Source organism: Carettochelys insculpta, chromosome 1 (assembly GCF_033958435.1).
Source record: "Carettochelys insculpta isolate YL-2023 chromosome 1, ASM3395843v1, whole genome shotgun sequence".
In the NCBI taxonomy this organism is placed as follows: domain Eukaryota; kingdom Metazoa; phylum Chordata; order Testudines; family Carettochelyidae; genus Carettochelys; species Carettochelys insculpta.
The window spans coordinates 362953921-362979317 of NC_134137.1; the positions used below are offsets into that span (position 1 = coordinate 362953921).

The following is a 25397-nucleotide window of genomic DNA, read 5'->3' on the forward strand; positions in this document are numbered from 1 at the left end:
AATGCACTGCTGCAAAAGTCAATGTTTGACAATTGAGTGTTGCAGCAATAAGTTGATTTTGTGGGTACTTTGTGGGGAGATGAGGATAGTCACTTTCAAATTTATAAAACCCAGTGTTATAAACTTGATTTTACACTGTACTGTAGACATAGCCATAGTTTCTGGCCTTCACTGAGGTGGAGTAATTATACCGATAGGAGAGTGCTGTCCTGCTGGTAAAGCATTTCTTCACCAAATGCACTGCGGCAGCGATTCAGCTGTGCCACTCTAGCACAGTAGTGTAAAGTAGCTCTGAGCCCAGCCCCTTGAACACTGATCTAACTAATACATACTTGAACATCAGCCAAGCCGATACACACCCACACTTAGTGTAGTAGATTCCTTGGCTTCAATATGTCTTGAGACGTTGAGCCCCCAGGAATTCACATGCATCTCTGCAAGCCATTGGGTAACCAATTCTTTTCTTTTTTTTTTTCCATAAGCCCACAAATGAAGGAAAATGTAGAGGTCACTCTGAAAATGCAGACTGCCATTTTTCTCAGTAGGTTCACTCCATAATGCACAGATAATACAGGTGACTTGTAATAATGCCACACATTGCAGTGCAGCTGATACAACTGTGTGAATCAAGCAGCCTGATTCAAACTCCCATTGGAATCATCATCATCATCATCACCACTGTAGCACCTACAAGTCTCAGCCTTGGGCCATAGTCCCATTTTGCTCAGCACTTTAGAAATGTAGAACAAAAAAGGCCCTGAAGAGTGTATGGTTTAAGAAATGAAGGAACATCTTGCCATTGTGTTGAGCACAAGCAGGACTGACCTAGTGACAGAGCAGGGAAGGTCACTATGAACTTTTTCACTAGATGAGGGCTTAAATCAGAACTATAATTTTAGTTTATGTCATTTATTGAAGTGCAATACCCTCCTTTATTTATTTTTTATAGTCGTGTAAATTGTATAAAGAAACCTAATCTCTCAGAGAGGTGTGTGAGAATTTACTCTTACAGGTTTTAATGGATACTTTAGGCAGCTGTAAAACACAGGGAAGCTATATTAGCAGGTTTAGCTAGAGTAGAAAGTTTAAATGTTATAAAGATATTTATTATAGACAAAGGTTTATTGCTATAAGTATCTCCCCCCTAGTGTTTAATTAGCTCTTGTATTTCTCAGACATCTACAGTTAAAATCTGTTGAGCTGGGGATCAAGCAAGAATTAAAAGTCAGAGAGACTAAGCTAAATTCTCTTTTCGGTTATGGTTGTGTAAATCTGGTGTATCTCTATTGACGTTAATGAAGTTATAGTGCTATAAATCCCAAGCAAGTGTGGGCTGACTGTGACATTGAAGGACACGGAAAACGTTCGGTTATGCTCCCATTTCCACAAGTTTAATTTGTTGTAGCTGCACTGAAGAGGATAGAATAATTCCTGATTTCCACCCCTGTATATAATAGCAGAATCTGGTCCCAGACTTAAAGGGCTTTGGATAAGTTAGCAATTTTGTACCTTCACCCTCAGTACTGGAGATAAGCAGATAAACACTATTTGCCTGTTCTTGTTTAGTATGCATGGGCCAGACACTTAGCTGGTATAAATCAGTGTGGCAACATTGATTTCAGTACAAAACAAAAAGCAGTAATGTAGTACCATTTCCAGATATGAACCAGTGGGTCTGCCCCATGAAAGCTCATTATCTGATAAATTATTTTGTTAGTCTTTAAAGTGCTATGTGACTGCTTTTTCATTTTGTGAAGATACAGACTAACATAGATGCCTCTCTGTGATTTCAATATAGTTGCATTGATTTACACCAAATGGGGATCAGACCTTTATGCCACAAAAACTGCTAAACTGCATGGTATATGTTTGTCTGCCTATTGTTTCTAATGTACTGTATACTCCGTTTAGCTGATTTATTTGTTTGCTTTTTTTAAAAATGAAGATTTTGTTTTAAGTCATTATGAGCCCAGTGCTGTATGATGCTGAGTGACATTACAGTGGAGCTGAATTTGGCCCATGATGTTTGCAAATGAGCAAACTTAGCATTCTTTTGCTTTTGCAAATCTAATCAGTCAATTACCGATTTTTTTAAACAACCAAATCAAGCTTAAGTCATATGCCAGTCTGTTTAGTCAAACTCAGATATGAAAGAGCTTGGGTAGATAGTTTCAGTTTTTACTGATCTCTAGTATTACATGTGTTTTCCTTATGCTGTCTCTCTCTTCAGGCACTTTCAAAAGAGACTTTCCTTTCTTTCATTTATGCAAGTGTAAACATAAACATTGAAAGAATTACTACAGCTAAATGAAACTACAATAATTTATTCTATTTAATCATTTAACCACTATCACTGCAGCACTAAATGGGAGCCTATGTGTCTATATAAAACAATGTACGTCTGCATATGTTTGCACGTGTGCATGTAGCTATCTAAAATATAATTGTATTTTATTGAGAGATCAAACTGGAAAAAATGAGAGCGAACACTTGGAAAATATACAGCTCTTGCTCTTTCAATTTCCTGCTGGATTCTCTTAACTACCTCTGTGTTTTCTCTTCCATCTCAGTGGGAGGATAACTTGTATATTTGTCTGGTCAGCCCTGAAGCCAAAAATGCTGAAAGTATCTGCATGTGTCTTTCTGGGGATGTTCTTTTTCATACAATGGCAACACCTTTTATGCAAATACACATTAGCAAAAAAAAAAAATCCAAAAACAATATTGTATGCCCCTTACATTGTAATACATCAAGATGGCATTCTTATTCTGTATCTGTTGAATTGTTTATAGATTGCCTGGGTGGTAGCCTATCCAGTCATAAGGAATGTATTCTCACCCACTCTGGCAGATCTATGGTTTGTGTCTCACAATTTGTCTTTCATTCTCTCATCAGAAACAAGTCACTGGGTCTGATGTTGAATCCAGTGAAGTCAATGGGAGGTTGTTTAGGCAGTGATTTAACCATTAGGCTACTATTTCCCTATTCTTCAAGCTACCCACATAAGTGGAGACTGCACCTGCATGAAGCCCCACTGAAATTAATGGGTATCCATGTACCAATATCTCATGAATCAATTTTCAGCACTAAGCCGTGATCTCTACAGTGGGCCATAGTGGTGGGGCAATTGAACTTCATTGTTCCTGATTTGTTCCCAGAATGATTTCGGATTGTTTGTTGTTGACTATAATTTTTCCACCACAAATTAAGGTAAATAGATTTTAAGAGTGCTAATGAGCAGGAGAACCTGTTAATTTAGCTCCAAATTTTAGATCTTCTAAAGTTGTAGTTAACCAAATAACAATAATATATTTCCATTAATTTTGTTAAAAAATAACGTTCAATGAAAATAGTTTTTAATTTGTTGGGATTTAAATAATTCTCTGCAGTGTTGGCAATCCAGGTTTAGCAGCATGATGTCAAAGCATGAAATATCATAATATGACATATCCCTCTTCATGGTTCCAACCAAACGAAAGAAGGAAATGAAAAAATAGATAAATAGACACCATCTACATATTTGAGCAAATCATATTTTAGAATTTGTTTCCCTTTAAATAGCACAAGTTATCATTAGAAGGTAATGAATTTTATAAATTATTATTATTATTATTATTATTTATGTATTTTATTTTTGTTAAAGGTAAATAATTATTGGTAGTATGTTTATTAAAGGAAGTATAAAATTTAAGATATCAGTACTGCAAACATTTGTGAACATGTTTATCTTTATCAACTGTGTGTAGTCCAACTGGCTTTGCAGTGGGTAAAGTTAAGCATGTCACAAACAGCAAGAAGTCTGTGGCACCTTATAGACTAACAGATATAACAGATGTGCATAACTCATTGCAGAATAAAGACCTAAGTGACTATAATAGATTTGAGGCAGCTAGTATACTTATTATTTTAAATATCATAACATTGCTATTTTTTAAATTAATTGATTAAATATGGGAAGGAATTTGCCCAGAATAAAATAACTGTGAAAGCCATGTTTCTACACATGAGCTTTGTTTTGTGAATGGAGCAATAGCCTCCATCACAAAAGTGGAGACTACCTCAAACAGAAAAATGGGAAAGTGTCTCCATGTATTGTTTTAGCGACATAGGGTAGGCCTTAACTCAAAAGAGCAACAAAAAAAAGCTCAGTAATAAAGAAGCCTTGCATGCCCCATGGAATGACCATAACTGTAAAATATGCTCACTCTGCCAAACACGCCTAATGCACAGGAGCCTCTGTTATTCATTCTCCCTCCCAGAATTCACTTTGTGTCTGTTTTCTTTCCTTCACAGAAAGAATGCGCTAATTTCATCAAGGTGCTTAAAGCCTACAACCAGACACACTTGTACGCCTGCGGAACAGGGGCTTTTCATCCAGTTTGCACCTATATTGAAATTGGACGACATCCCGAGGTAAAAACAGGATTTTCATATTCTTTGTCTTTAAAAAATAAAAACTTTATTGTCTTTAGCTATGACCAGCTAAATGACCAGCCAAAACAGATCATTACTAATTTCCCATTGGAACAGTATTAAACCATTACAAAAAAATTAAACAAATAAAAATACAACCACTTAGTTTGGTTTATAAAATTGAATGCACTTCCTTTTTGTTCATAGCAGATATCAGCTATGTGAGGACACCAGATTATAGACCTTTGTTCTAGTGCCAGCTTTGTCCCCTAGGCCTCTTCCCAGCCAGCAGAGTCTGACACTGCAGCAGCTTTCTCCCATGTGGGAATTAAGGCACAGTGCCACACAAGCACATTTCTTAGCTCTCCAATTTGTCCTGACACGCTGACAGTGTTGCTGGCTCGAATGAGGTCTGTTTTTTGTTTTATTACCCTCATCCGTGCTATTCCTCCCCATCCTGTTATTTACTTGTTGAATGCAGATACTGTGCTCTGTGCTGCAGGGATCATGGAATGGATTCAGAAGTGTAAATTGGTGGTGCTCCACTAAAATCACTGGAGCTTTGTTAATTTATTTGGTTGAAGCTTTTGAGGGTGGGAGTGGTATCTTTAGTTTGATCTATTTTCTACTTTGTACTTTTCTAAAAAGATGATTGGAAGAATGTCATACATCTGTAAGTGAAGCCACTTTGCCTTTGTTCTCCATGTGGCTTATGTGCCTATTGGATCCATTCAATTTTTAGAACAAATTCTCTTGACCATTCTCAGCCAGCACTTGTTTAATTTATGAAGCTGGGGGAGAGAGGGTGCTATTGTTTTGCAGGGTGGAGGAGAATCCTTAATTATGTCACATTGTCTTGCTCTGATCGTCTGTAGAGTCTCATCTGTAGAGTTCCCTCATAAAGTTGACATTCAGGATTGCAGATTGTCAGGCACATAAATATATCTTTGTTTAAACAAATGAGGACACCCTCAATGATTTAAAAATTGGATTGTGCTTCATATAGAAAAAATGATTGTTTGAGTGATGGCTTAACAGTCTGGGAGTGATTTTTCCCTGGAAAAAAATGCCTTTTAACATTCAAAACATGTATCCTTCTCAATGTTCTAGACATCAGGTTTTCAGGGAGAAGACAGGAGTGCTTAGTGGAGGATTTTTAGGCTTTTTAAGACTTGTCTTGGCAATTAGTGATTGTCTCTTGACCACACACAGTATGCTATTGCTTACTGCATTAAGCAGATTCTCTGTTTTCTGAGATTCATTTGGGAATTGGCAGACATATTAATTAACTCTAGTTCCATAGGATATGTGTCAATCAATTTCTGGCAATCTGCCAACTGTAGCTATCTGCAGAGAGATATCAAGTATGAGGTCATTTAGTTTTACATGTGGCTGTTTTACGAGCATACAGTAAAACTCACACACTTTATCAAGGATTTATGAAAAGGATGGTCAGAGACTAGAGGCCAGATCCAACCTTGGTGTAATACCCCTCACTATGACATTGGGATGAACTTGTCCCTAGAGCTTTAGCCAATTGTTTGCAGTTACTTCTTTTTGGTGAATGATAATTATCAGATGTTCTAAATCCTTGAATTTGCTGTTGTTTGGTCCTCCTGAGTCAGAACGCTGCCCTTGGGCTGCTACCTTGCGATCTAGTAAGAGTAAGGGGCAGATTGTAGCATAGGCACTGGAACTAATGATGATGGTGTGCTACTGTACCCCCTGGTTTCAAGTGGGCTCTCTCATATAGAGGGTTCACAATTGTTCCAGCATCCCTGGCATGTCATCGCACTGCCTCAGAAGCACGAAGTTGACTCTCACTATTCAATTCATCAGACTGAATGTGCTCCCTCCAGACATAAATAGTCTCATAAATATATTGTGAGTTACACCCATTTCCTGGGAAGGGAAAAGGCAGGATCTTGTTTAAACCTCTTCCAGATTTGGAAAGGAAGTGTTGAAGCACTTAGAGAGGAAAATAACATTGATTTCTGAAAAGTGTCTCTTAAAAATGGCAAGACAGACACCCAAAGAGGCAATAAAATGAGAGGACCGAAGAAGAAACATTCTCCTCACAACTCCCTTGTCAAAGTTCATAGATGGAAATTTAGGTCTCCATCTTGCTCCCATTTAACGAATGATAAATTTCCCTTTGACTTTCTGGGAACCACGATGAACCCCTCAGTAGTATCACACTTATAATAAATGACTGTGAGTCAAATTGTGCTGTGAAGGAACAACCATAAGGCCAGGGGAGCACAGAGAGGCACTAACGCAGGATGCAGTACATACTTAACTGCATGTCTAGCCAGAAACGATAGGAGAGAGAACAAGACCTGGCCTTCTCATTGTTCTCTTTGGGGTAGCTTGTGTCCCAAGGGCTGTGTGTGTAACCTGCACACCTAGGTGTGGTGCACTGTCCCATGTAGTGGCACGTAGCCCATTTATACAGAGAAAACAAATAAGTCTCCTCTACAGGCTTAGCTGAGAAGCAGCCTGCATTTAGCTTAAAGTGTAAAGACTCCTGCACTAAATTCCAGAGCATCCAGATTCCCAGGGCATTTTGTTGACAGTAAATTGACAGAATGCAGCACTTCTGCTGACAGTCTTAAACCCGACCTACACATTTGGGGAGAGGGAGGTGGGCTCTGTTGACAGTGGGACACCAATCAGCCCTGTCTGCTGTGCTTCCAGTTGGCTGTTTTGTTGAGAGAGCAGCTGGGCAATCTGGACTCTTTGTCACCAGAGCAGATTGAAAGAGTGATCCACTTTGCAGTCTGGACACAATCTGTCGACAGAACTTCTGTCAACAAATTGCTGTAATCTAGACATAGCCACAGGGAGCAATCCTTGAGCTCAGTGCAGGCATAACTATTCTACCTGGTCCTTGCGTTAGTGGTGGAGGAAGAGAGCTCTCTCCCTATACTGTCTCTCATCTCTTGCACACTCAGTCAGGCACTTCCAAAAGAGGAAGTCATATCTGCAACTGGTGTGAACAGGTGAAGTTTTCTTGGCTTCAGCAGAGCAAAGCTGATTTACACCAACCACACCCAGCATCTTTAATTGTTTCCTCCCAAGTCTCTTGTGAGCATTCTTCCGATTTAAAAATGGTCTTTACTTGTATGAACCTAAAAGGTCTGGGATCACTTTGTTTTGCAGTTCATTTCTCATCCTCACTTGCTAAAGGAGCTCTAAATTTAACTTCAATTTATGATGTACATAAAACTTTAAGTTATTACAGCTGAAGTTCTATAATACTACCACCTGTAACCTATTTGCTTGTTCTGGTTTCTGTGCATTTAACAAACCTTTGGTACAACTCATAATGTTTGATTAAATTATACCTTCCACTGTGTTCTCCCCTCCCCCATCCTGACCCATACATCACATTAGAAGAAGCCCATAGTGCACGTTCCCAAGTAGTGGGCAACTTGCGAGGATACATTTACATCATCTTTTTTTTAGCGATGGAGAACCACCCTTCTCCTAAGGAGAACATCCAAGAGAATTGGCAGAAATGATTAGTGCCTGGGTAGGCATCTCGAAGCTCCCTTGGATCAAGCTTGTTTACTCAATATTGCAGTGAAACCACAGCAACACATGCTCATCATTCAAGGGTGCACCCAGTGTTCTGGAAACTTAACCCATGATTCTTGCTGTACTGTTGTAGCTTTTCTTCTAGTTTTAGCAACTGATCAAAGCTAGCTCAGACATGCCAACACATGCTGCAGTCAGTGCTTCGGTGTAGACACAACCCAAGGGGCATACAATGATTGAGGACTGTGAGTTACTGGTAGTGGAAAAGCAAATATGATGTTTCACCACCTAATACAAAGTGTGGGGCAGTAAAATGATTCCAGTGGGGGTAAATGTGGCATAAATGGGCATAGCTCCATTGTAGACCATGGAGCTACATTACACAAGATTATATCCACTCAGTAGTGGGCCTGTGGTTTTTAAGTGAAACATTTGAGCAAATGATGTTTTGAAATTTAAGTTAGCTTATGCTCAGATGCAGATTTTCTAACTTTCTTTCTGTCCAATTAATGATATGCATATATGACATTCAGTGCTCTCCAACTATTGGAAAAAGAGAGTCATATTAATAAATGCAAAAGAATAGGATCCCGTTCAAGGGTGAAGCACCTCCATGATATCAGAGTTTGAATCATAATTATGGTTACAGAGAGGTGCCAGCAAAAGAAGCTGTAGTTTTACTAAGAGATTGTAGCAATTACTAGTGATTCCTTTTACAGAATACAAATGAGGCACTATAATTCTTGTGGTGACAGTAAAGCTTAAGAGGACAGACCCTTGGCTGATGTAAAGTGTCATTGCTCTCCTGGACCACTGGTTTTATACGCCAAGGTTGTCTCTGCTACTACAGTGATACAATACGGGGACATTTCCTCCTTGAACATTCCAAAAATAAAATTTTATGGCAAATGAAAAGGCTTAGAAGCTGGAGAAATCAGACATGTACTTCCACACTGGGGGACTCCTCACCACAGAAATATTTCATTCCTCCTCAATTATGTTAATCAAAGCTATAGGAATAGCTCCCTGTGTCAAAGTGTAGGAGAACTGATATGAGTCAGGATGGTGGCCAATCTAACCATTGATTTCACAAGACTACTGCTCCCTAATGTGGCAGAGGCACAGGAACTACTGATTCCAGTGTAGCCTGTATAATACATGGAACAGCTCTGCTGGGCTCCTTATCAGGTGAGTGAATTTCATGTGATCTGAAGTTACCCCTTGCAAAGATCCTTCCCACTGTCAGTTTTTTTCAGAGAAGTTAGATTTGGTTTTAGCTTCTAAGAAGAATAAATCCTGAGAAACTCAAAATATTGCAGGCATTTTGGAGCCTATTCTCTTCTCAGGTTATGTCTACAACTACTACAGGCTGAACATCTCCTGTCTGGCACTCTCCCATGTGGTAACAGCTGTGGTCCAGCATGAATTTACTTAGCCAGATGTCCATTTACCATGGGTGTGACCAAGCTTCCCATAGTTCCATAATGTTCGTTTACAGCCACCAGTCCTGGCTATCAGTATTCTGTGCTGTAATTTAGCTCTAACTCTAATTTACCTATAAATGTCTTCTAGAGCCCAGTAAGAAATGGAAGTGTTGGTAATGCTGCTAGACAATATTGACCTCTCGTGGTTTGGAAAAGCCTCTGGTTTGTTGCTGGTCAGGTTCTAATGGTGCCAAACTAGAGATGTTCAACCTGTATTGATACCTGTTGGGAAAAGGCATGTAAAGTAAACCTTTCAGTGAGCATAAGTAATCATTTATGAAAAGTGACTGGGCATTACAGAAAGTAATGTAAGGATGGCCATCCGCCATGTGATGTTTAGTATTTGCATACTATGGTATAGTTAACCTTGCTCCAGGACTCCGAGCCTCTATTCAGTCCACTGGCCCCACGGCAATGGAACTGTTGACCTTCTTGGGTCATGGGGGTGGTCTGAGGGGAACCTGGGCCCCACCCACTCATTCCAGGTTCTGACCCAAGAACCCTGTTTGGCTGCTACTGGTGAGGAAGGGCTCCCCTCACCCTGGACACCACAGCTCTTCTCCCTGGGCTACATCCCCAGATGTTCTCCCCCCAACCCCCCGGTACCTCCTCCAAGTAGTGGCAGCAGCAGCACCCCCCCCCCCCGGATCAGCTTCCCCTAGGCAATCAGTTCTTTTCAGCCTCACGTCAAATCTCAGAGCCACCTGGACAGGGGCCCCAGTCCCTCACTGCTGAAAACTCCTCCCCTCCTCTCCTGTTCCTACAAAAACTCATGCTTCTCTCCACTTGCCTCCTCTGTGCTCCTCAATCACCTCTCACACTGGTGTGGGAAAGGGTTTATAAAGGTAGCCCAGAGTGGGATCAGCTGGCCCTAATTGATTTAGGGAAGCCTGCTCCTCAGCTGCTCCCACTCTGATTGTCAGCTCCCAATCTGTCCTGTTTTTACTCTTGTCTTTCCTCCCCTGGACTCACCCTTCCACAATACGTGGAATGACCTTCACAATGAATAGCTTGTATTTGTCAAGGCCTAGAACTCCAAGTAAAGTCCATTTCTTACATAAGCATCTTTGGTTTGGGTGCTTAGTGCTTTTATTTTGATATTTTAGGTGAAGTTGATAGTTTATTTCTGACACTGGATGTCACAGATTCTAAATAGCAGTGGCTAGCACCCTCATATATGAATGATTTTTTAAAGAGTGCTTCTTGTCTTTACAAGGTTTGGAACCATATCTTCCATCTTCGCTTGACATGTGGACACAAACCAGAGTGTTTGTGATTCTAACTACCTGGTTGCTGATGTATTTGCAGCTATCTGATTTACAACTACTAAGATTTGAAGATGAAAATTCTTTTATGACAGAACAGAAGGCCAGCCTTATGCCATCCGAAAACTTACCTATAGATGTTATTGATAATATTTTACAGGTGATTGATTCATTTGGTCTCATACCAGCAAAGTATCTGGCCCATTATCTTGAAATCTGAATATGTACATATTCAGAAAAAGAGTATAGCAAAGGGGTCATTAATGTTCTTTAATCATTGCCAGGGAATGTGAGCATGTTAGACTTTCAGCTGTCATTTAGCACGTTCAATTCTGTCCTTGCATATTTCATAATTACACATTAGAATTTATGTCTCAAGTGACAGAAACATAAGTCGGTAATTATGTCTGAGTTTGGTTTTGAAATTCACAAATTGAACATTTACATGCAGGAAACAAAATCAAGTTTTGAGCTGTTAAAGTCAAAAAAAGGTGTTTGGGATGTTTTTGTGTTTGTCTTTATTTTCCAGTCTAGCAACTTACACTGATCTAATAGAACTGGAAGATACCAGACTAGTTACTTAGCAATTAACAGTGGGAGAAGATCAAATATATGGTGGTGAGCAGAGCAGGCCCCTGTAGCTTACAACAGCAGGGGCTGTTGGCTGAACTGTGGAAGTCCCTAATAATTAATCCTTGCATTATAGATGTAATCTGATCATTTTGGCAATTCAACAGCCCTCCTTTATTTGGTACTGGATAACATATACAAATTGCTGCAGTAACTCCAAAGCTTTCTCCTGAATAAGAAAGCTAAACCTTAAAATCATCTCACCCATGGATAGATTTGTAAGGAATGATTTAACTAAAGTAGCTCTGTAGTGTAATGTTGTCATACCAAGCAGTTTTTGGTTTAACTAAAAACTCCTTTAAACTATTTATGGAATGTGCCCTTGGGAAAATTCTGAGTGACGTTATGGACTCAGTCTCTCTTGTTAAAGACTGACTAGATATATACAAAAATATAAAACTTTATTTGGTTGGTGGGCACATATCTTGAATATTCCCTTCCCAAAATATCACACACCCACAGACAGGAAGAATCAAGATCAGGCATGTCTGGCTTTTTTTTTTTTAAATTGTGGTGAGATTCTAGGCTGAATGACAGTGTCAAATTTGAATCAATCACTTTCTAATGAATCTGTGCGGTAACACTTTCTCATGACCATAACTGGGAACAGCATTGTTTTTCTAAATGTACATTACTGTCCACACTCTGTTGCTGAGAAATGCTTGTTGATTACAGCTAAGGACTGTATACAGTATGCCACAGCTGAATGACTTCCATGAATGAGAAACTAAAGCCAGTTGACATATTCATTTGGTTCAAAGAAATGAGCCTCAGAACTGTGGGAAATCTTTTGTTTATGCTACCGGAATGAGGCGGGGAAAAGAGAAGGGGAGAGAGAGACTGCTACAAAAGCAAATTCATACAGTGGATCACACACATAGTAGACAGAATTTTAACTTAGATTTCAGGGAATGCCATTTTTCAGTTAATGCTTCAAAACTATCTGAAGACAGTACACAGAAAACAGATGCGCCACACTGGTAACTGGAGTACTCCAGCTTTAGGCAGTTCTTAAAACCTGTCTGGGGCCAATCCTTCTCCTAGATGAACTGATTTTACATTGTTGCAACTGCCTTCAGTGGAGTTTTCTTTGATTCACACTAGAGTAATATGAGAAGGGTCCTCTCCCCTGCCCCTGGTATTGTACAGGAACAGCATAAACATCTAGCACCACATTTGTGATGAGTCAGATAGTCTTTTCCATATTTTTTAGGAGCATGAATTCTCGTGATCCTTCCATAGTCACGCTGGGAATACTCCCACTGTTTTGCGTTTGAATGTTAATTATTTTGTCTGTCAGTAAAAGATTGCTTAAGAGAATTATTTACTTCCCGGATATGAATAATCACACCGTCAATATGATGACTTCATCAAATGAGATAAACATAGCTTGACATAGTCTGGGGCAACCCACCTCACTTCCTGATTCATTTCAGAGGTAAGACCGAATTCTGCCAAGTTTTGAGAGCCCCGAACTTCCATTGACTTCTTAGGGTCAGAACTATAAAGATTGTTTTTAAAAGAGTTGGCTCACATACTAAGACTATTTCACTGCACGTGTAGAGGGAGATTTATCTTTGTTCATTCAGGCAGACCATAATGTTTCTGGTAGCCAGAAAATTCAACACATCTTGTCTTATTAGGGAAAGTAATTGAAAATATTAACTCAACCTCATACTCATGCAGCATATGCAAAGTTTCATCCACACACCTCCCGTTATGATAGACAAGAATGACTGAGCCCTTTGATCTCCACATGAACATGGGAAAAATAAAACAAGCATCCACCATCTGTTGGGAAACAGATTTAATGAAAAGGGTGGATACTGGAATACAGTACATTCCCTCACTCAGTTGAGGAAATTACTTTAAAACAGATGGGCTAAAGTAATACTTGGTTTAGTACTACAGGATACAGAGAAATAGTAATAGAAAGCTATATAGTACATAACTGAGTGGATTGAAATCAAGACTGTATTATTCATAATCAGAATCTATGTCACAAAAGCTGGTTGACTAGAACTGACCTCAGAAAGAAGAATCACATTTTAAATATCATGTTTGCAGCTGAAGGAAGTGCCTGTATTGTGTTTGTTAGCATAGTACAAACATCTTGTCAAGTGTGCTTTAAACATTTGGGGCAATGAAACAGCAGGTTTCATCTAAGGCTGATGTTCTTCATTTAAGCCATAAATTTATACAATAAGAAATCTGCAAAAATGATTGGGGCTTTCACTGAGTTTCTGGATATTATCTGAAACATAGGTCAACAGCAGTTTTCCCACTGACTCCAGTGGGATTTGGATCAAGCCTTATGAGAGCTGATTGATCAGTAGGGCTTTTGTAGCCTATTTCTTGTTTTTCAGCAACATCTCCATGCCCATGGCCCATAAAGTTTGTATTCCCATAAAATGCATACAGGAGGGAAATTTACTGACAAATATCCCTGTCTGCTCTAGAAGATGAATGCTTTCCATTCTTCTGCAATATGGAAATGGAGACAAAGCAGTACACTTATGGCCTTAGAAATCATCCAGATGGCTCAGAACAGTTATGAGATTTGTCATACATCTAGGCCCATATACCTGTCTCCATTCTGCGTATACCCTTCGTTCCTTCACCAGCTACTTGGTTGCTTCATTTGCCAGATCACCACTGATTTTCTCAGAAGGTCTTCTCAGATAATAGGAATCACCAAGAACACAGGTGTTAAGAACATTAGAATGAGCATACTTAGTCAGACCAATGGTCCATCTAGCTCAGTATCCTGTCTTCTGACAAGGGCCAGTATTTCAGGTGCTTCAGAGGGAATGAACATAATAGACAATTTCTAAGAGATTTATTCTTTGTCATCCATTCCCATCTTCTGGCAAACAGAGACTATGGATGCTCAAATCATGAAGCTTCATTCCTGGTCATCCTGGCTAATACCCTTCAGTGGATCTATCCTCCAAGAACTTACGTATTTCTTTTTTAAAACATATAGCTTTGGCCTTCACAACATCCCTCAGCAATGAGTTACACATATTAACTCTGTTGTGTGAAGTACTTACTTTTCTTTGTTTTAAACCTGATGTCTATAAATTTAATTAATAACTTATTGCGTTAGGTAAAGTAGTAAATAACTTATTCAGGTTCTCCAAGCTATTCATGATTTATAGACCTCTGTCACATTCTTTAGTAACCATCTGTTTTCCAAACTGAAAAATCCTGGTCTTTTTAATTTCTGTTCAGATAGTAGCTGTTCCATGCCTCTAATCATTTTTGTTGCCCTTCCCTGTTCCTTTTGGCAATTCTAATGTGTTTTTTATATGGTACAACCATATCTGGAAGCTGTATTAAAGATGTAGGTGTACAAAAGATTAACATATAGGCATAATTTTCTGTTCCCTTTCCTAACTGTTCCTAACAGTGTTAGCTTTTTTGACTGAACATTAAGTGGTTGTTTTCAGAGAACTATCCATAATGCATCTAAGATCTCTTTCTTGTGTTGTAAAAGTTAATTTAAACTCCATCATTTTATACACACACACAAATCTGGCATTATGCTCTCCATAGTGCATTACTTTCCATTTATCAACATTGAATTTCATCTGCTATTTTGATTCCCAGTTTAAAGACATGTTTTGTGATGTTACTGCTGTGAACAGGTGAAGTTACTTTTGTGAGCTGGTGTTTCCACCAACTAGCAAGTTACACAGTAATTGATTGTGTCTTCTTCCATATGGACTGTGGTGGGAATACAAATTGGATGAAGATGGTATGATGTTACCTCCACAGTGTCATGGTAGAAATAATGCATCCTGGCTGAAGTTGTTGACTACAAAAAGTCCCAGATCCTTCACAGTGTTTGCTCTACTCTTTTTGTTGTATACAGAAGATACTTGTCTTGTCACTAACTCAATATTTTACCTGCGGGAGTAAGGCCAGCTCTATGCTACAGGGTAATGTCGAACCGAGGTATGCAGCTCCAGATACTTAAAGAGCGTAGCTGGAGTTGATGTACTGCTCAAGATATCACAGCATTGGGGTGGTGGTGTTGATGGGTGAAACTCACTTGTTGATTCCCCTTATTCTTTTAATTCCAGTAGAGTGGCAGAGTCCACTAGAGTGCAGTCAGTGGTCGATTTAGCTTGTCTTTACGAGAGCTTCTAACTCGATCCCAGAAGCTGAATTTCTGCAACGCCAATCTTCCCCTAAGTGTAGATAAGGTCGAAATAGAACATTTTACTCCCAGCAAGGCTGTTATTACCTTGTAAAAGTGTGTGAGAATCAGAGATCAGCATAATGCTGTGATTTATAGTTGGCACCCTTCCACTTACTTTTTTGTGAGGAGAATGAGGAGAAGCAAAGGTCTAGGTGTATGAAACTCCAAAAGTAATTTGCAGCAATGTATTGAACATTAGCACACAGAAAGCAAATGGCTGCTAGCAGAAGAAAGCTGTAATAGCAAAGGCAGATATAATATACTCATTGTATGAAGCTTAACATTGTTCAATACCTCATAGGTGATTAAAGGAAAAATGCTTTTATCAACATTGAACCTTTCATCTCTCTGCATCAGGGTTTTATCTGACATAAGATGACACAGCTAGATTAACAAACAGCTGTTTCAAGAAAAAGGGAGTCTGATAGGAAGCTAAATTCCATCATCCTCATTTGAACAACACTTTTCTGTGAATATGAGATCCCAGGTAATACTGCATATTTGATTACTTCTGCAATACCCGCCAGCATCAAAGGAATCCAGTTTAAAGGGTGGAGTATGAAGCGACAGGCATTTTGGGTTATTGGTTTTTATTAGTTTGATTTGGATTGGGTTTGTTTTCTCTGTTTGTTTGTTTATTTACTTACTGGTGCCCCAAAATATCAAAAAGGAAAAATAAGCAATTAGTGTTACAATTAGAAATCATACTGAATTATCTCCAATATAACAGTTTTACATATTATTTTACTGTGCATTTATTTCATACGTTGTTAAACAGGTAAGAGAGATTAACGGTAGTGTTGAAGAGGAGCAGAGATGTTGGTTTAGTTCCATGTAACTTTGGACATCTTCCTGTAGTTTGTTCTAAAATGCCCGGTCTTTTAAAACCTATAGGGCTTCTCTACATTATCTCCCTACTTCAAAGTGAGGATGATAAGTAGGGTGTTGGGAGTTTATTAATGAAATGCTGCACTGCATATGTAGCACTTAATCAAGCAAATTCCTCCCACCACTGCAACTTCAATATGCTGGCTCACGTCTAGCCACGGCTCACCCGCCGTTACTTCAAAATTTTGAGGAGTAAAGGGACTTCGAAGTTGCCCAAGCACTTCAAAGTACTGGCGGGTGAGTCACAGCTAGACGCAAGCCAGCACTTCGAAGTTTAACACTTCAGAGTTGCTGCGGGGGGAAATCTGATTAATGAAATGCTGCATATGCACCACAGCATTTCATTAATAAACTCCAAACTTCCTACTTACCATCCTCCCTTTGAAGTAGGGAGGGTAGTGTAGACACAGCCATAGAGATCTCAATCAGGTCTAAAAAGAGTTTACAGTCTTAAGTTTCCTTTTAAAAATAGCATCCCATAATTATACCCATTGTTCATCTTGAATAATTGCATTCTCATCTTGGGGTTCACACTTTTCAAAGCATGGGTCTGCTGTCACATACCAGATCTTTAGGAAGTTGCAAACATTTTATTAAAGCATGAAATGTGAAAGCTGTGGATTCCATTGAGTTACAGCAAGGATTTAGTGAGTGAGGGAGAGAGAGAGTGAATAAGTCCTTCCAAATGCATAATCAGACAAGAACCCAATACACTCCATTAATTAAATGTACCCCATCATGAATGGATCATGAAGGTACTATTAATTACCTTTAAAAAGTGCTCAGATAATCTCTGACTACTGTATGATTATGTTTTAGGCTTGGTCTACATTAGACAGGTAAGTTGATTGCAGAGACACAATTCTAGCCATGATAGTTGCATAGCTAGAATTGACTTACCTGCAGTTGACTTACCTGGCCATCTTCACAGAGGGAGTTCAATAGGAGGAACTCTTCTGTCAACCTCACTTACTCCTCACAATACTGAGGATTACAGGGATTGATTGCTGACTCCAGACAGTTTGATTTTGTGCACCTCTGCCAGGCACAGGAAATCAAACTCTGGAAGATCAACCCTGATTGAATTGCTCTTTCCTGCAGTCTAGACATACCCACAGATATGTATAATTTTGGTAAAGGAATGAAAGGTTACCTTGGAGGAATCCATCAATGATGTGGCTTGAAACATGTCTCCTTCACAGTGTAATTAATTAATTTAATTAAATGTCAAGACTGTAGTGATCTATTTTCTGCACAGAACAGCTGGCATATAAATGCAGTAGGAGTAGGTGGTAGACAGCTTAAGATTTACTCCTTCATGTTCCTTTTATATGTGAAATACTCACTCTGAGGATTGTCACTATGTCATGGTGAGTGGGTTTATGTGTTCCAATGAACCCAAGAGTAACGCTGTAGAGAGTCTCATACTCCTAGCAGTTCACCCATGGCAGCAAGGTCAAGGAGGAGGGTCTAGATAAAGAATGATCCTAAAAGTTCTCAAGGGTAGAACAGGCAGAGGATAGCAAGGCTAATGCTACTATGGCTGTGAAGGTGGACAAATGCTGTGGTAGACAAGAGACTCCCAGTCATTGTGAATTCCATGACGTTGGACCTGAGACTTCTGTGCATTAAGATCTGTGTGGTGGCTGCAATGCAACAGTCCCCACACATTAAAAGAAGACGTGTTATTCTTGTAAGCTTAAGCCTGACAGTGACTGGCAAATGTTTACTAGAGCAGAATTGTGAAATCTAGAAGCTTTTAGTCATGGACCAGTATGTATGGATGTATGTCGCATCACCTCTATGTGGTCGAAATCAAACAGAAAACTTTGGAACATGGAATATTGGGCCTATACTGGACAACCCTGATTGTGGGTGACTTGAAATGCACAGCAGTTATCACCCTGCAAACTGCGATGATTCAACATTGATATAGGTGCCCTGGAATAAACATGTAGACCAGAAAAAGAACAGCTAAGAGAAGAAAGCTGAGGGTACACATTTTTCTGGAAACAAACCCCAAAGGAAGAAAAATTAATGGAGTAGGATTTGCCATCAAAAATGAGCTAACAAAGATCCTAACTGAAGTCCCTGTTGGCATTTCATTACTCTCCTCTTCAAGCTTGCCAAAAACTAACAGGTAACTGTCATCAGTGCTTATACACCAACTCTAGATGCTGACAATCACATGAAGAAGTTCTACATACAGTTGGACACAGCCCTGAAAGACATCCCCCAAAAGAAGACAAGATTATTCTCTTGGGGGATTTCAATGACAGGGTTGGAAGAGACATGGATCTCTGGTAGAAGATCATCTTTGGGACAGAAGAACTTGGCAACAGCAACTCCAATGGAGTGGTCCTCCTTACAAAATGTACAGAACACAAGCTTGAGATCATGAACTGCCACTTCCACCAGAAAAAACTAATTTAAGGCTTCATGTCAAGATCCTCAACTGAAGCACTAAATGTGCAGTGACTATGGCTGATGACTGTTGGACCAATCGCCACCTTATTCAATCCACAGTGGTGGTTAGGATTATCAGCACATGGAGAAGTCAGAGGAAACTGATCCAATGAAAGATCAGTTTGCAAGGCTTCAAGGACCCCATCAGATGAAGTGATTTGCAGATGGTGTTCCACAGGAAGCTGTCAACAGCACACCCTGAAGCTGTGGAACAGCACGGATGTCAATTGAAAAAAATGCCATCATTGGAACTTGTGGAGAAATCATTGGCTACCAGTTCAGGAAGCATCAAGACTGGTTTGATGAGAATGGTGTGGAAATTGAACTGACTGAGGCAAAAAAGGAAGGCCTTTAGGGCCTAGCAAAGCAACAGCAACTGCATGATGAACGTAGAAGTACATGCCAAGGCCAAGGCATAAGTCCAATGTAAAACAAAGACTCTGAAAAAACAGTGGTGGACTGAGAAGGTGCAAGAACTCCAGCATCTTGCTGACATCAATGCTAAAAGAGGTGTCTTCATTGCTACCAAAGCTGTTTAAGGACCAAGAAACCAGGGAATCAATCCGTTGAGATCAAAGGATAGTATCTAACTCTTGAAAAACAATGAAGCCATGGCTTCTCATTGAAGGGAGCACTATAATGAGCTCTTGAACTGCCCCTCAACCGTGGTCCTAGAAGTCCTTTACCAAATCCCTCAACAACTGCCTAGAGATGATTTTGCACCACTTCCTACCCTGACTGCAGTTCCAGCTGCCATCAAAGTGATGAAGTGCAACAACAAAACTAGAGTAGGTAGAATCACTGCCAAAGTTTTCAGTGAAAGCAGGCTCGAATTCCACAAACAATTCTACCCTCCGTTTCTCAAAATCTGGGACAGGGAGCAAATGCTGCAAGATTTCAGACACACACTGATCATCATCATCATCTTCAAAAAGGGTGACAGGACTGTGTAAACCTATCATGGCATTTCCCTCCTAGCAATGGCAAGGAAAATCTTCGCTTAGGTCCATCCAAACTGACTCCTGACACTCTAAGAAGAAATTCTCCCAGAATCCCAGTGTGGCTACTGACCATTCTGAGGGACATCAGACATGATCTTCATTGCCCAGCAACTGCAAGAAAAATCTTGAGAACAAAACCCAGCCTTACACATGAGTTTCATCCACTTGACCAAAGTATACATCTCTGTCAATTTTAGCACTCTGTGGGCTATCGTCTCAGACATCAACTGCCCCAAAAATTCATTAGCATCTTGAAGCTGCTTCATGACAGCATGACTGCCACAGTATTGATTAACAATGGATCCAGATGGCATGAAGACTGAAAAGCTTCCTATTTATTCTATAGACAATCTCAGGAGTCTAATGGCAAAAAGCAAGACCTCCATGATCTCGATCATGGAGCTCCAGTGTCTGGATGACAACACTGTTGCTGCTTTTTCTCCCTCAGCCCTCTGGACTATCTTTCGTGTTCACTGAGGCATTTCAGCCTCACATTGAACATCAAAAAGACCAAGATACTCCACCAATCCTTGCTGATGGGACAATCTCATGTACCTTCTATTGAAGATAATGGACAACTGCTGGAATGTGTGGAGCACTTCCCATACATTGGAAATCATCTTTCCACTAAAGTCAACATTGATGCAGAAATCCAGCATTATCGGAGCCATGCAAGCTCTGCTTTTGTCCCCCTGAGACAAAGGGTCTTCAAGAACCAGGGCATTTATCCTAAGAAAAAGCTCTTTGTATGCCGTGAAGTGGTTGTTCCAATGTTACTGTACGCATGTGAAAAGTAGATGACATACACGGGTCATTTTAAGGCACCAGAGCAATATCACCAATGTGTTCTCAGGAGAATCCTAAATATCACTTGAGAGGATAGGTGCACGATCACTAGTATCCTGGAAGAGTCGAACATGACCAGCATTGAAGCCATTATCATTCATGAACAACTTTGTTGGATTGGTCATGTGGCTCAGATGTTTAGTCAGACCCTCCCAAAACAGATTCTGTTTTCTGAGTTGGAGGAAGGACAGAGGAGCATTGGGGGGCAGCTGAAATGATATGAGGACATGCTGAAGACACACGAGAAGGTGCAGCATCAGTATCAACATGTGGGAGAACTTTGTCCAGGATCGTTCCCAGTGAAGAGTGGTAATCTGTGATGGGGTGGCATAACTTGAGAGGTCCTGCCACAGTGCAGAAGAGGAGAGACAGGGGAGAAGACGGAGAAAACACGGGCAAAATCTGCCCCACACCCCACCAACCTCTACCAACACCTGCCCCTTCTGTGATAAGACCTGCAGCTCGAATAGAGGGTGACGTGAAGACATCTTACTCATTATCGAGTGACTGCCAAGAAGAAGAAGATATGTGAAATTACATGTCTAGTGTAGGTTGTAAGAGAACAATGACAAAGGAGCTAAAGAGCAGCAGAGTAAGAGAAACATCTTGTTGCATATCCAGGTGCTAGTCTAATGTAAAGCTCAAATGACACAGTCTGAGATAAGTCTTAACATTCATTCCATCCTTTCTTCTCACCTATATGCCATATGGAGATAAAAGATTGGCAATGAATTACAAGGGTTTTGTGAGCAACTCTAGCTGATGCCTCAGGAGGATTCGCGCAGAGTTTAGTAGCTCCATGCCTCCCTCTGCACTTAACATAAACCACAGCAGGAAAGGTTGAACAAATAGTTGGTCTGAGCATAAACATTCCTCTCCAGCTCTTAACATGGGAAGGTGATGTGTTACACTAGTGGCTCAGCAAAGTATTAAAACAGTGAGAGAAATAGATTCTTCCATTTCTATGATGGCTGGAGAACTGATTTCAGACATTATCTTTTTACACCCTATTATGTATTGGAGAAACCAACAACAAAAACGTCTTTGTATATTTATCTTCGTTTGTATTTTATAAATGATAAATATTATTTTAATCTTAATTTTAATAAATAATCATAACACCTAAAGTTTCCATTAGCTTTGCCATTTCAACCCAGGCCTTGATCCAGTCAATGGGGACATTCACATATTGAAAAGTTACTATCGGATTCATATTCTTTCACTGGATCATGGCCTCTGTAAAATTGAAACACAGAACCTGCCCCTTCTTCTACCCAACAGAAAGCTTTGCCCACAGCATTACTGGGAATAGATTAGCTGCACTATAGGTGAAATTCAGGAGTTGGGGAGGTCTTACATGGATGGGATGGAGACATAGCTCCTTTGAATATTCATTGGAGGCACAAAGATCACCTTCTCTGGAGGTGTAAAAGAGTTGAGCTTCTACAGATTGAGGGTGAGTGCAGCAAGGTACATCTAAACTGCCAGGGCCAGAGAATTTGTCACTCTAAAATGAATTCACCTATCTGCACCCACCAACTGCTGTGGAAATTATGAATTAGAGCCAATGGCACCAGTGTTCTGAAGGCAGAGAGTCACTCCACGTTTTAACACTGCCGTTTGCGAGGTTTCACCTTTTTCTTGGATACAATGAAGAATCTTCACTGCGCTCCCAGCATTATGTTGGAGCTAGAAGCCACATTTGAGCAGAGAACTGGGAGGGAATCATTTGATGTGAATCTTGCAAAGATCTGGTAGGCTTTCCATTCCACTAGGCTCTTTTGTTTGGCTGTATTTTTGCTTGTTGTTGTTTAAAAACAAAAAAAAAACACTTAAACCAATAAATCTTACATCTCAATGACAAATGGCATTGATTATTTTTTTCCAAAGCAGTAAATCTCTATTGTTTTCTCTTTGCACTTCCACCCAAACATGGTGTGTGACACATGGGATTGACACTGAAACCTGTAAGTATTTTATTCTTTGTTTAAAAATAAATTACTCTCTGTAGCTAACGTTTATTTACAAGATTAAAACTGGTACCATAAAGAAAATGATTGTACCTACAATACAAACCATGTGTTGAGTGAAGTAAATATGTGCCTCTGCAATAATACTTTTGCCCCTTAACTTGCTCCAAGTCTTTCATTGTGCCAGTGATCAGACAAGGGGTGTGTGAAATACAAAATATTTCAGTCTAATTATAGCTGGTTGCGGTGTTTAAAGTTATTTTGCTGTTTCTATATGAGACTGGTTTTATGTTACTGTGGCTACGTCTACACGTGCAGCCAACATCGAAATAGTCTATTTCGATTAATAACGTCTACACGTCCTCCAGGGCCAGCAACGTCGATGTTCAACTTCGATGTTGCTCAGCCCAACATCGAAATAGGCGCAGCGAGGGAACGTCTACACGTCAAAGTAGCACACATCGAAATAGGGATGCCAGGCACAGCTGCAGACAGGGTCACAGGGCAGACTCAACAGCAAGCCGCTCCCTTAAAGGGCCCCTCCCAGACACAGTTGCACTACACAACACAAGATCCACAGAGCTGACAACTGGTTGCAGACCCTGTGCCTGCAGCATAGATCCCCAGCTGCCGCAGAAGCAGCCAGAAGCCCTGGGCTAAGGGCTGCTGCCCACGGTGACCATAGAGCCCCGCAGGGGCTGGAGAGAGATCATCTCTCAACCCCCCAGCTGATGGCCGCCATGGAGGACCCAGCAATTTCGACGTTGCGGGACGCGGATCGTCTACACAGTCCCTACTTCGACGTTCAACGTCGAAGTAGGGCGCTATTCCTATCTCCTCATGAGGTTAGCGACTTCGACGTCTCGCCGCCTAACGTCGAAGTTAACTTCGAAATAGCGCCCGACGCGTGTAGACGCGACGGGCGCTATTTCGAAGTTGGTGCCACTACTTCGAAGTAGCGTGCACGTGTAGACGCAGCTTAAGTGTACTTTTCTGCATACATTAGACTTTTAAGGTCCATCTTCATGTATTATAACTCTCCGTGACTTGGCTTTTATTACTCCAGGTTGTGATTTTTCTGCATATGCAAACAAAGTCCAGTAGTCAGTTGTTTCCTCACCAAGGGCCTAATCCTGGACCCCTTAATAAGGATAAATACCCTGGAAGACAGCTGGAGTTTTTCTAAATAAGGAGTGCAAGATCTTACTGAAAGAGAGATGAAACTAATACTGCTTTCAGTGCAAGCAGGCAGAAGAAATGAGCACCTCATTAATGTGGAAATGCAAAGATGCTTTCAGGATAAAACAAGTAGGCAGAATAATTATTGTAGGGATAATTCAAATACCTTTTAAAAAAACTGTTTAACTTTACACAGGACAGGGAGACAGAACAAACTATTGATGCATTAGTGAGAATTTTGACTAGAGAAGCTATTCAGTGATTGAACATTGTCATTAGAGCTGTGCAAACTCTTTTACATTGAAAAATGCAGATTTGGACAACTGAAACTATTAGTGTATATGGCTTCATTCTGGAAAATATCAAAAATTTGAAGCAGTTTCTCCTGGCATTTCTAAAACAAAGAATTTTCATTTTGTGCAAGACAATTTGTTTCAAGATTTTCTGCTATTCTATTTACTTTAAGAAAAAAAGGACAGGAAGTTAAAAAGTTTGCTTGACCCCAAATGATTTTTTTCTAACCTTTTTTGTTTTGCTGAGAATTAAAAAAATAAAAAAGTCTTCTCTGCTCAAGATGATTTTTTTTTTCGTTTGTCAGTTCAAACAATAAGCCAAAATGTTGGTTATTCACTCTGCTCTGTTTGTTAGCAAGCCACCTCACAGGCGACTAATTAAAGTGGACACAAACCCCTATTTGGACACTATTTTAGTTTAAGTGGCTTATTTTGGGCTAGTTTAAATCTGTTCTCAGTTGCCTTAAACTAACCTGAATTAAGTCACTCTTAAAGTAAACCTAGAATATCCCTACAGGAGCTTGCATAGGTTTAAGTAATTTTGTTGGAATTCCCACTTTTTATTAAACTAGTGCAACTATGTAGACAAGCCATTAGACTGAATTTGTTAAGTCATTTTGAAAATGGAATTTAAGCTTGTAAATGTTGAGCAATTTTGAGTATTTTACCCAAAAGCTTGATAATTTTGCCCTGGAATACAAAGTAGGTTATAGAAAGGAAGAATTGAAGAAAATGTAATCAAAATGTATGTGTAACTCTAAAAAAGCAGTGTGTCAGAGGGCTTTAAAGAAGAGATGTAAAAGTTAATCTCTGCCATAACCAGAAGGCTTTTAAAAGTATCAGCAAATCTGATAAGAAAGATACAGGTCAGAAGAGCTATAAAATAAGCCTAAATAACAAAATTGTTGAAGTGGGACTCTGAATATTGAATTTCAGAGAATATTTCAGTTCATAAAAAATGTTCAAATAACTGGCAGTAAATAGGGTTGAAACATTTTTAAAGAAGAAAATTGAAATTGCAATAAAAGACAAAAGAAAGAAAATGTAAATGGCACGTTTATTTTTGTTGAAAATATCCTATCTTTATATAAAGTCAAATCTTGAACTGCTGAAGAGAACAACAAACCTTCCATGAGGTTAATTGGGTATAGGATCAGACCCTTAGGTGCAATCTGGCAGAGCAGTGAAGCATATGTTTAAGTCTGATGTCAATG

The 25397-nt window shown here is 39.8% G+C and overlaps 1 protein-coding gene across 1 annotated transcript in view; it reads left to right on the top strand.

Annotated features, from left to right (window-relative positions):
- Window positions 1-25397, top strand: part of SEMA3A (semaphorin 3A) — a 221023-nt gene that overhangs the window by 79739 nt on the left and 115887 nt on the right. Inside the window, exon 4 of the mRNA XM_074984169.1 lies at window positions 4295-4414. Coding sequence (XP_074840270.1) covers window positions 4295-4414 — 120 coding nt within the window. The remainder of the gene's footprint in view (window positions 1-4294; window positions 4415-25397) is intronic.